Consider the following 13,032-nt stretch of genomic DNA (forward strand, 5'->3'; position numbering starts at 1 on the left):
GCTAGTATCTCCAGTAAACACTACTAGTTTTCCTTTTGTGTGCGAGCGAAATGGGGAGGGGATGCATTGCTGACACAAGCGTCATCGGCTTTCGCCCCAGAGCCTGTGTATCATGCTCTTATCAACAGAATAAATAGGCGAGGAATATGCCCCAGTATGTCATATATTGCTCTGGAAGAGAAGTTGCTCTAGAAAAACACGTGTTATGTGTTTCTTCTACTTATTTGTTCTTGTGTGCATCTCTCTCTCTCTCTTTTTTTTTTTTTTTTTTTTTTTTTTTTTTTTGCGCATGATACGTCAGCTAAGTATGCAGGACCGGCCAATCTGCAGAAACATTCTGGGTATATAAATTGTTTCCTTTTTCCGAACAGCCTCCGATTACAATTCTGTCGTCCCAGACAGGGCCGGTGGAGAAAGCCTGAAGCTGAGTAACGGGTGGGGCACATACGCGCTTGGACGTCACCGCGATGCTTTTGGAAATGCATCCTAACCACACACACATCGCGCGGCAGTTCTAAACGAACGCCGAATCGAACAGCAATCGATGGCAGCGTTATCACACGCCCGATAAGCAGAAACGATTAACCATACTTTAATTTTTATTTCTAAAATGCTTACTTCATATAAGTATATTACTACGGGTTTGTTCATCACCAAAGACGCGCCAGCTTTGTTTCTTTCGCATTTCAGATTCGCATGATAAAAAAAAAAAAAGAAAAAAGACAACTAACTTACGACAAGCCTAAATTGTAAACTATCTCCGGGGGCATCCACACCACCCTTACAACACACATCATTTCAGTGAAAAAGATGTCGCAAATAGTGTACACCGTCTATTCTTCACACAACTTCCTTTCTTGGGCGGTGAAAATGGGTTCGCCTACAGTGCGATATGCACATGAAGAATGTGGGCTGCAAGGGATATTTTTAGAATCATTTCAGACAGATGCGTGTCTAAATGATTGTTGCAGGTGTTCGCAGCTCTTTGCGTGCTGAATTGCGAGGCGCCGATAAAGAAAATCGCGAGCGTACAGAGTACATCGTCGAGTGGGCCAGCTCCCACCCTCGGGTGATGGCGAACAAATATGAATGCTGGCCGAAATCGGGTTACATCAGCTCACCTGGATACCCTGGAAAACACCGCACGGATCACATCGGAACACCACAACACGCGAAGCGGTATACGTATTCCTTTTGCCGTCAGGAGCTTATTGTGAAACAGACTATCTTAATTTGATCAACGGCTGAGCGCCACGTGTCCGCTATAACTGACGTAGTCCACGCATGTACGGCAAATGTGTGAGATATACGTAAACGATGAGCTGCTCTACGCTCATGCGTTCATTAGCTGTCATGTGCACTGCAGTTCCGTGTCCGGTACTCTCGAAACTTTGGTGAGCTCAAGTTGCGTAACGTTTCTCGAGCTGTGTTCCCCTTATGTTCTAACTGTTTCCCTATTGTGAGTATAGGGTGAAATGCGAAGCACGAGAACGGCAAGCGCCCCAGCAAATCTGTGCAGTTTTGGAAGGGTTCAGACACCCTCAAAACACCATTTTAGAAAGGGGTGTATTTTTGCAAAGATCGTCGATTTGAAAGAGTGTCTGAAATCGACAAACGCTCTCCTTGAGGAGGGTGCGGACTAAATAGACGTCACAAAGTGTGGTTTACATGCAGTTCAGACAGAAATATAGTGTTTTCTTGTGGAAAAAAAAAATACAAAAGAAAAGTCCGCATATGCTATATACGAGTGTCTGAAACGGCTTGAAATCACGTACAGTTGAAGAACTATTATTAATGTTCGTTTGTTTTGCGGGATTTAACGTCCCAAAGCGACTCGGGCTATGAGAGACGCCGTAGTGGAGGACTCCGGAAATTTCGACCACCTGGGGTTCTTTAACGTGCATTGACATCGCACAGCACACGGACGCCTAGCTTATTGCGTTTAGCGAAAAGCGGCCGCCGATCGAGGCTGGGATTCGATCCCGCATCCTTGGGTACAATAGTCGAGCACCGTAACCACAGCGCCACCCCAACGGAGCAAAACTATTATTAATGAACTGTTGCTTGGCACACGAGTTCATCCTAACAGGTAGGCACGCGCTGCAATTCCCTGTCGTGTCGCAAAGAATAAACCATCCTGTATAAAAATAACAGCGCCAAATAGGAAATAAATTTCGACGTTTCCGCTTGTTTCATTTTTTTTTTTTAACGCATATGCGATCTAAACTTCAGAACATAGTTGTCTTGTGTTTTCAAAAAAATTATATTCATTTGTTCCTGTTGAAGTTCACAAGTGTTGCTGCTCTGTTTTTAAACCTTAATTTCAAATTTTCCGATTTCCGCAAATATTTAGCACTGAGTACCGGAAACACAATGCGGGAAACGGTATGTGACATTACAAAAGCAGACAAAAAATGAAGTTATACAATAAAGTTTGCATAACAATAAAAAAAAAAAACGAGAAAAACTTTATTCTTCGAGGCGAGTGTCAAGGGATATACGCTCTGAAACCAGTGTGCGATTCCATTCAGGGAGATTCCTCTAATTATCTGCCTTTTCTTTCTCTTTTGATTTTTTGTTCAAATTCGAGTTTAAGACTAAAAATTTTTTAAATACTCCATTCCTTGTCCCTGAGTATCCTGCACCTGCAATGCACCCTGGCCAATCCCCCGCCGTGGATATATGTGCCATTACTACTGAGGACATCATCATCACCATCATCAGTATGTTTCAGAAGGCGACACCCGGAGTGGAGTCCAAGCAGGAACTCCTCCAACTTTTTTTTTTTTTTTCCTGAGGGAATTCAACGTTTATTCTTATGTAAAGCTGGCATCCGAAGAGGAGGAAGACGGTTGTCACACCGTGTCCCTGACGCACGATTAAGATAAAATAAAGACGTTTTGTCCTCCTCCTCCCCCTCCTGACGCACGAGGACAGGCTGCTGGACACTGATACCCCTTGTGGGTCTGCGCCACTTTTTATGAGGCAAACAACACTGCTCCATCATCCTCCGCATCGTCCTCCAGCTAGCATGAACGTCGCTTCGCCGCTTCCTGCAGGTGCGAACCCAGAACCCTCCAGTTCTCTTATTTCTCGTGGAGATTCGGCCTGATCGTCAGCTTGGAACTTCAGAGCAGACTTTGTCATGGTGAACTTTGCCACAGCGTCCATTATGCCTAATGAACACAGCCCAAACAGCTTTTAACTGCCCGCTAAAGTCATATCTGTTCCCATTCCACCCGGCAAAGCGACCCCCTTATCTTCAGCGGCCACGCCTCAAATATTTAGTCAAATATTTATGTGCTTACCTCCTGATATTTATTTATGCCCTAGCTGCATACTATTCAATACTGTATTCGGCTGATGCATATAAAACCTGATATTGAATTTGGCACCTTAATAAACATGAATAAGCGAGCTAGAAGTGATCAAGCGCCTCAAAGAGGTTTACGCATAGTCTGTTGTAGTGCAGATAACCATGCATGCTCCGAAGCGGTCCATCGACGACAAATGTGGGGCCGCGATTTGTCTATACAGGTTTCTCAAACGAAAATCCTTTAAAAACGGCAATGAGTATCGCCTCTTCCCATTATTGTGCCCCCCTCCTCCCCCTTCTCTCTAAAAATCAATTCTCGACTCATTTTGACTGCGATGATGTTTGTCTATCAGCAGATAACGCTAAGATTTGATTAAAAAATCTTGCTACCAGTTCATTAAAATTTGTGACGTCATTAAGAAGAATGAACCATTTTGAGGTCAATGGCAGCGTAGCGTAGGCTGAGTGTCGACGCAGGAATTTCATCTGTAAAATCAGGTAGCAGTAGCGACAGCTGTAAAGAGATTTTTTTTCCTTTTTTTTTTCATCCTTTATGAAACCGCCGTTTCAGGTTAGAGCGGTCGCTTTGTCGCTATACAATGCACCATTCGATACAATGAAACTAAGTAGTTCGGCCCCACTTTCTTTTTTTCTTTTTTCTTTGGGGGGGGGGGGGGGGAGGGGGGGCACGCTTTAACTTTGTGAAGTTAAACCGGCGACCCGGTATAAAGGAAAGGCCACCATCACCATCATCATCACGGCTTTGAATTGAAACGCTTTTTTTTTTTTAAAGGGGGGGGGGGGAGCACGCTTGAACTTTGTGAAGTTAAACCGGCGACCCGGTATAAAAGAAAGGCCACCATCACCATCATCATCACGGCTTTGAATTGAAACGCTTTTTTTTTTTTGGGGGGGGGGGAGCGGGGGGAGCACGCTTGAACTTTGTGAAGTTAAACCGGTGACCCGGTATAAAGGAAAGGCCACCATCACCATCATCATCACGGCTTTGAATTGAAACGCTTTTTTTTTTGGGGGGGGGGGGGGAGCGGGGGGAGCACGCTTGAACTTTGTGAAGTTAAACCGGTGACCCGGTATAAAGGAAAGGCCACCATCACCATCATCATCACGGCTTTGAATTGAAACGCTTTTTTTTTTTGGGGGGGGGGGGAGGGGGGAGCACGCTTTAACTTTGTGAAGCTAAACCGGCGACCCGGTATAAAGGAAAGGCCACCATCACCATCATCACGGCTTTGAATTGAAACGCTTTTTTTTGGGGGGGGGGGGGAGGGGAGGGGGAGCACGCTTTAACTTTGTGAAGTTAAACCGGCGACCCGGTATAAAGGAAAGGCCACCATCACCATCATCATCACGGCTTTGAATTGAAACACTTTTTTTTTGGGGGGGGTTGGGGGAGGGGGGGGGAGCACGCTTGAACTTTGTGAAGTTAAACCGGCGACCCGGTATAAAGGAAAGGCCACCATCACCATCATCATCACGGCTTTGATTGAAACGCTTTTTTTTGGGGGGGGGGGAGCACGCTTTAACTTGTGAAGTTAACCGGCGACCCGCTATAAAGGAAAGGCCACCATCACCATCATCACGGCTTTGAATTGAAACGCTTTTTTTTTGGGGGGGGGGGGAGGGGGGGGAGCACGTTTGAACTTTGTGAGTTAAACCGGCGACCCGGTATAAAGGAAAGGCCACCATCACCATCTCATCACGGCTTTGAATGAAACGCTTTTTTTAGGGCGGGGGGGAGGGGAGCACGCTTTAACTTTGTGAAGTTAAACCGGCGACCCGGTATAAAGGAAAGGCCACCATCACCATCATCATCACGGCTTTGAATTGAAACGCTTTTTTTTGGGGGGGTTGGGGGAGGGGGGGGGAGCACGCTTGAACTTTGTGAAGTTAAACCGGCGACCCGGTATAAAGGAAAGGCCACCATCACCATCATCATCACGGCTTTGAATTTGAACGCTTTTTTTTGGGGGGGGGGGAGGGGGGGGGCACGCTTGAACTTTGTGAGGTTAAACCGGCGACCCGGTATAAAGGAAAGGCCACCATCACCCATCATCATCACGGCTTTGAATTGAACGCTTTTTTTTTCTCAGAAATCGATCTGACCTCGTAAATCGTTGGAGACTCGGGAGAAGGGAGGGGACGTACTCAAAATAAATTATGGACGTATATCAAGCACAAAATGCATTTTCGCTTTTAACAACTGCAAGTGGAGAGTTTTGCGCTAGTAACAATATGATTCCTATACCTTTGCGGTGTCCTGGGTTATAGTAATAAGCCGGTGACGAGTTGCAATATCCGTAACGTACTCAACAGTTTCTGCCTTTTCACCAGAACTGCTTTTACTTCGCACGCGCGCATCCTCACTTCGGCAATCGCTGGCGCAATGTCCCGACGCCGTTTTGCACACGCGCCCGCGTTTAGGCGGCGTGGAATGTTGCCGATCGAGTCGGCCGCATACGACAGGGCTTCCTCCGAACACAGTGGTGCACCATGGCACGGCGACCCGCCCGAGTGCGGTTCCCGAGCGTCATCGAGAGCCGCAGTTTTCCCGCACACTCACCGAGCGACGTCTGCACCAGCTCGGTGTCGTCAAACTCCAGGGCCGGCTCGAAGTCGCAGTCGTGGTTGTCCGGCATGCTGTCGCTGTTGGTCGAGTCCCCTGCACCACAAGAGACGACGAGTGAGAAGACGGCCGCGGTAGCACCGCCCACCACAGCTCTACGCCGCCAGCCTCAACGACACACGTACAACCGCGAGGCGTCAACAGACATTGACGCGGTTGTGTACGATATGACCGGAAGTTGCGTAGAATGCGGCGATCGTGAATCACCAGAGTTTAGACCTGCGCTGTCTTACCAATGCGGTTTACCTAGTGAAGAGACGGTATATACACATGCGGTAACTGGATCACAGCACCGGTGTGACGGCGAGATGAGGTAAGCCCACGCGTTGCGCCCGCGGTCACTCGACACGGAGGTGCAAGGAGAACCGAGAGCCTCGCACACGCATACTCGGCCGATGTTTGGGCAGTACGTCTGCGACACAAGACCCCCTACGCAGATCGCGTATCGGCGCAGAGGGCGCTAGCCGAGAAACAGTATAACCACTCGCGCCGAGGTGAGCAACCCGAGCCAGCTGGCGCGCGCAGCTGCGTCGGCCCGGAAAAACGAGACCCATTTCCACAGCCGCGAAAAAAGAAAAAAAGAAAAAAATACGGCCGACGTCGCGTGCCTCCTCGGTTCGACCGACACCACTGACGACAACATATCCAATATTTCTTTATTTTGTCAACTAAAAATCGGTTTTCTCCACTTCGTGCGGTCATGTTGATGTTTGTCAGGCTGCAGACGACGCGTTCAAATCCAATAAAACTGAACTGAGGTGCGCGACTTTTCTTTTTTTTCACTTTCACCCCATTGAAACTCGTGACGCAAGAAAGGGGCGCGGCAAACCTCGCAAACCGCGTATCAGCGAATACTCAAAAAGACCACCCTAGATATCTCGTGCATTAACGACCATCGAAATCCTGGTGGGATCCCCTTTTAGGGAGCATAAATTGGTCCTAATCATCATCCACATCATCACCAGCTTAACTATATTGCGATGCAGCACAAATAACTCTCCCACATCCTTAAAATCGCAGCAGACATTTTCCGACACAGCCGTTGGCCATTGATTTACCGATAAGCCCACAGGCTGAACGACCCCCCCCCCCCCCCCCCCCCCATTCTTCTCCCCTCTCATATCCCATGTACCACTGCGCTGTTCTCAATTTAATTTCAAAGACAAGTGTCAGATGCCGGGCTAGTTAGTAATGTGTTCTCAAAAACAGTCCGACACACGGACACACAGGAGAAAAAAACGGACACACAGCGCTGTGTCCGTCTTTTTCTCCTGTGTGTCCGTGTGACGTATCTTGCGCTGTTTTTGAGAAAGTTCAACCAGTTTCGTTGATCGCATCCACGCTTGCGCATACGTAATGTTGCCTCTCGGGGGATACTGGCGAGCTCCTCGTTACGACCTGAGAGCACCTGTCACAATGTCCAATGCCACTGCATTGCCTTTCAACGCTCATAGGAAACTGTCGTCCTCGGCTTGCCTGCGGACTTATTGTGAATTTTCAGCACCAGCGCTGTCCTTCGAGCGCCTTCGGGCAACGCAATGTCGACCGTCAGCGAAAGGAAATGTACTATAGGGTGTTCTCCGTTAAATTCTCACACATCCCCCGAAGCCGAACAAAACGAGCCGCGGTTGCTTTGCTTCCATTATTTTGCTTCAGCCGCTAACGCGCAGCAATAAGCGTAGAAAAAACTCGTCACAATAGCGACGGAGTGAACCGGTGGAGCATAAACAAGAAAGGACCCACGCGAAACGGCACATGCAAAAGGCATACATTAGTCAAACAGGTCAGTGTTTTAATGAGAGCTATTCAATCCGATTGGGGCTTGGTTTGGTTTGTGGAATTTAACGTCCCAAAGCGACTCAGGCTATGAGAGACGTCTATTCAATCTAGTAAAGAATGGAGCATATCCCTGTTCATCGGCGGGAATGCAAATGTAAAATATGTTTCAAAACGCCAACAGGCAAAGGAGAACTGTGAGCGGGATATCATACTTTTTTTACATCGAAAGGGTTGGTAACAACTGCGCCAGCACGCCGCCATTGTCGGCGCCTGAAAATGAGCTGGCATGTTTTGCACGGCTACGAACACCTGGCGTATTATCACGCGTCGAACCCTTTCGATAAAGATCAGCCCGAAGTGCAGGATCGGTCCGTTCTGGTTTGTTCCTTCGGTCGCCCTGCCGTGCTTCGGTTTGACTCCGGTTTTCTTGCGCTGCCATTTTTCTACGGCCACGGAGAGCAACCAATCCGCACTAAGAAGTAAAACTGCGCTGCGAAAACGAGGACGCGAAGCGAGACGTGTAGCATGCGCTCTATACGCGTGAAAACACGTGCACACCCTCATGCGATTGCGGTAAGGAAGAAGCAGGGATTCCGAGCACGGACCTTTTTTCGGATCAGCGAAAGGACGTCAGGGCGGACGCGCGCGTGGCTCCTCGCACCGCGAAGCCCGGATATGGCACCACAGATAACGACACCCTTCACTGCCGTCCCTGCAGTGCATATAGTTTGGGCGTGCCGGCCGGCGGCGCCCCGGAAACGCAATCGTCGCCTTCTCTAATACACGAGGGCAGTTTCGCCGAAAAACACGTGCACCTTCTGTAGCGCGAAGTACTAGAGACGACGTGAAATCACAAGCGCTGGCCGCCTACCGGATTTCAAAGAAAAAGAGGGAGAGAGAGGCAAAGTGGTTTATAAACGAAGCCAGTTGTGATACATAAAAAAAAAAAAAAAAAAAAAAAACATGACAAAATAACGTAAACTGCTTGGGTTACCGTCCCGATCGTATTAAACGGACTACTATTATATTATGACGGCCGCACTAATAATGGGCTCCGCATTCAAACTCAGTTGACATCGCACAACACACGGTCATTTCTTTTCCTTTTTTTTTTTTTTTTTTTTTTTTTTGCATAATGCGGTGGTAACATAGTCGCCACGGCCCGTAAAAAGGCGAAATAGTTCAGCACCTATTGTGCACGTACAGCCTATTATGTCTTCGGAAATCGCAATCCCGCTTTTGTCAAAGTAACGGACGTGCATTTAGCTTTCCTTTACACAACATAGATCCCAGCGTATAGTACCGTGCACAATGTAGTTGTCTGTTGTGTCTTGGTTTTTGTTTTATGCAATCACAAGTGCCCCAGCTTACAGCTATTCTGTTCCAGCCAATATCCAGTTGGAAGCCAACGCTTACGTGTATGTCTCCTGCCTCTTTTACAGCCTGCACTGTTGGAATGTTCGTCGTGGATATCGAGAACCCATTCGGCACAAGTCCATATGGATGGGTTTTTGAAACAGAAGTTGAGAAATACTGACACGATAATTTACTTTCAGCCCAACCTTTCAGGGTCAACTCGGTCCCTTCGGAAGGGACCGAATCGGCCCTGAAACGTTGTGTTGAAAGTAAATGGGACTGAGTTAGCCCCTAAAACGCTGGAATTAAATTGTTGATTGGTGTCAGTATTTCTCAACTTTTGTTGTGGATAACGCATGAACTCCCCCACATATGGCCTGACTGAAAGAGGAATTAGACAGAGGGTTCAAGTGTCCGCTGCAGCGATCACTGTGACATGACAGGGAGCACTCAGTGCGGAAAGAATCACCCTGGGTGCCCACATCTGCAGCGCACACCAATACAACCGACGCGGTATCCTCAGCTGTGATGTTTCTGGAGCGGGAGCACACACGCACGGTCTAATAAAACGAAAGCACCACCTGCACAATACCGTATGCACACTCGTGTAACTGCCACTGTCCAAGCACGGCAGTCGGTAAGTTGAAGAAAAAAGGAAAACATAGACGAACAGCTGCTGCGTGTCACGTATGCATAATTTTCGTCGCGCAAGCGCGTTTCACAAAAAAACAAAAAAAAAAAAAAAGAAATATGCCAGGCGGTGAATTGAGCCTGCAATAGAGGACGTACGAATGCCCAATGACACGTAGTTCGGTTCATACTCCTCCGAGAACCACACGCACGGTAGGTTTGACCAAATGCAGCCATGCCTTTCCACCGGTCGACGTAACAGCGGGACTTGCAAAGTGTTCCCAGTTAAAGAAAAGGTACAGAAAATTTTCTGTTCACAACAGAATTTCTGTCCGATTTTTGACAGCAAACCAGTTCTCAGAACAGAAGTGTACTACAGAACGTCAGAAAAGTCTCGCTTTATGATAGAACTACAGCATATTTTATCGTCTTTTCGACGCGGTTGTGTCGTTATTATTTTTCTTTTTTTTTTTTTTGGCTAGGTTGTCGATGAACTGTCTCGGCAGTGGCTGCGCTAATCTATCTTAAAATACGGATCGAATAGAGGATGTTGAAAATGCTGGCCCCCCCCCCCCCCCCCCCCCCCCCAAAAAAAAAAAAGAAAAAAAAAAGGAAGAAATGTACCAGGCCCTGAATGTCGACGGTGTGCCTGTTCTCCGTGCCCCGCGGTACGAGTGTTCGCGCTGTCAAGACGTCATGGGCAAGCTATTATCCGCCTCCCACCCCACATGAGTTGGGCTTCTTGATCGTAAAGATTCATCCTTGTAAATGGCGCGATGGACGGGCGATATGGAAGAGGTCGGACAAAACGAGCGGTGAACATCAAATGGCGATTTCAAGTCGTATAAAGCGCATAAAAAAAAAAAAAAGCGCTTCCGGCGGCTGGGGAGCAGAGAGCTGGAAGCTCAAGACTCGCTGAACAAGAGGGGAACGAAACGCGGTACCCGTGGTGTGTCTTGCCCACTGTATGTGCCATAGACTTTGAGGCCAGCCAGCCAACCAACCACCAAAACGCTATCAGACTGGTTGAGTTTAATACTACGCTGACGTCGCTTTGTATATTTTCCACCCAACGAGGCAACGGGACCATTCATAATCGAGGCTCGTCCGCAGTGCCGAGTGCCCCAGCGTGCTAAGTCAATCGCGGGCGGGCCTCAAGCTCACACTGTGTAGAATGTACAATCTTGTATATACTCCTTTACCTTTTAACCTAAACTGTCCTTTCTCCCTGTCGCTCACCTCTGATTTCTCCTACCTGTCTCCTTGCTATCCCTTTATTTCCGCCGCCCCAGTTCAGGTTCTTCAGCTCGTTTCGATAGCAGATACCGGGGCAGGCAAAAATCTTTTCCTTCCTTTATTATTTTTATTTTATCCTATAACAATAAAACCACTTACTACTACCATTCATAATGTCTACACGCAAGTGCTACACGGCCTATGAGAATCGTTTTTCCCCTGCCCGCGCACAATGCGAAACGGTCAATGCCACTGACGCGGGAGAGTATGCGTTATCATTACTGTTCCGCGTGACGGAGAAGACGCTGCTGGGTTCGGACCGTGCGAATGGGCGGCGTGATCCAGTCCGTCAATATTGCACCGTAACATCCCTCTCCACAAGTTGTTTCCTTCCTCCATGCTCTCCACCCTGCTCCAACTCCAACCATATAACTTCATCTTCACTCTCCCCGGGATTTACTTCTCACCACTCTGCCAAGCGAGCTGCAGGCGGACGGACACATTCCTCCAACATAGGGACCTCTAACGCTAACGCTTCAAACATAAAAAAGAGCTTGCAGTATTTGCCGCACCGCAATTTACTTCCGAAAACAACCGTGGGGTGGCATCACCTGTATTTCATCGTTTACCCCTGGGCGCTTTTTTGCTCCAGTATTCAGTGAGAGACGCCACTTTGTCTTAGGAAACGGTGATGGATGGGTGCAAAGAGGACTGCAATTTGTCCTCAGTGCCCTTCTTACTGACCCCTGATCTAAAGCACGATACTACGGCCGGGGGATGAACGAGACGTGCGCGCACGCAGTGCACCGGGCGTAAATTATTCGCGCGTACCGATGAAATATTTACGCGTCCACAACCCGTTTCATCCGGGGCTTAGTGGACCACCAACAGCGCTGCAGAAGGACCTAAAGGCTGTCCAACCAAGGATAGAAAGGAGGGTGAAGAGCGAACTAACGGTACTGGAAACAAAAAAAAATAGAAACAAAAAGAAAGCCACTTCGTCCATTCTGCCGGTGCTCTCGCATGAGGGGTGCCCCCCGTGGGAGTGGTGGAGGTACGGGAACTCTTTTGACAGCTCCTCCCAGACGCGGTTTCTGCAGCTCGAGCCACGAATTATTCACGAGGCTGGGCCGTCCACGCCTGCAAAAAAGGTGGCCGCAGCAGACGAAGCACTGTACCGGTACACTGGATGGAATGCGGCACAGAGGCCGCTCCGCCAGTGCCGAGGTCGCAACGATGGCTATAGCCATGTAATGTGCGGTGTTGTCATCATCGTCACCATCAACTTACTAGGGCACTTTTTCATTATGAAATTTTCATATGTGAGTTCCATGCAGAACTGCAGACCTGTGTCGCGGCTATGAAATGAAAACAAGGTCCGCTGTCGGGGTTAATGTATCCAGATTCTTGTACCTGGTGGTCGGCTACGGGGCGGCAATCCCGACTGCCCGAGGTGTAGCCTGTGTGTCGCCCGAGGTTTGGGCAAGTTGGCGCCAAGAAATAATCTACACCGTCACCTCTGGAGCGGGAGCGCGGGCAAAAGGGTCATGTCAGGAGAGCAGTATGCGATGTCCATGAGGCCCTGACCGTAGGAGCCAGCGCAGCACCCACCCGTATTCCTTGCAACGTCACTCACTTAAATCGACGGGAAGGCTGCACCAACACGGTGAAATTAAAGTACGCGCGGTGCGGCGAAAAAGATGCTTTCTCTGGCTGCAATACTGAATCTCCTAGTGGGTACGTCACCTTCAGTGAACTGAGCACTCAAGGGCACGGAAATACTTGCGCAACCATGGTTTTAGCGCGCTGGCTGCCGATGGGTTTAGTGAATAGCACCATGGTGTCGAGCCAAGGTGCCAATACCGGTGCAGTACGTGCTTTATGCATAAGTCGGACATAGAAAGAAAATGTTTGAGTCGTCTCACTTGTGCAAGGCCATACATGCATTAATCTTATGTGCCCGTGAGTTCAAGGTGGTGCACAGGTGATGGCCCATTGCCTGTATAAGTTCAAGCAGTGCCCTATAGCGCCGCATTCGTGTAACAACAGCGCGGAAGAAGACGCGCTGCCA

The 13,032-nt window shown here is 48.5% G+C and overlaps 1 protein-coding gene across 4 annotated transcripts in view; it reads right to left on the reverse strand.

Moving 5' to 3' along the window:
• RhoGAP68F (Rho GTPase activating protein at 68F) overlaps nt 1-13,032 on the reverse strand; it is a 126,408-nt gene that overhangs the window by 61,771 nt on the left and 51,605 nt on the right. For all 4 annotated transcript variants that reach the window (XM_084583810.1, XM_084583809.1, XM_084583812.1 and 1 more), the window contains one exon: nt 5,898-5,996. In XM_084583810.1, the coding sequence (XP_084439936.1) occupies nt 5,898-5,996 (99 nt within the window). Of the gene's footprint in view, nt 1-5,897; nt 5,997-13,032 lie in introns of those variants that run through there.

Source organism: Amblyomma maculatum, chromosome 11, assembly GCF_055883805.1.
Source record: "Amblyomma maculatum isolate TAMU_Amacu chromosome 11, ASM5588380v1, whole genome shotgun sequence".
Classification (NCBI taxonomy): domain Eukaryota; kingdom Metazoa; phylum Arthropoda; class Arachnida; order Ixodida; family Ixodidae; genus Amblyomma; species Amblyomma maculatum.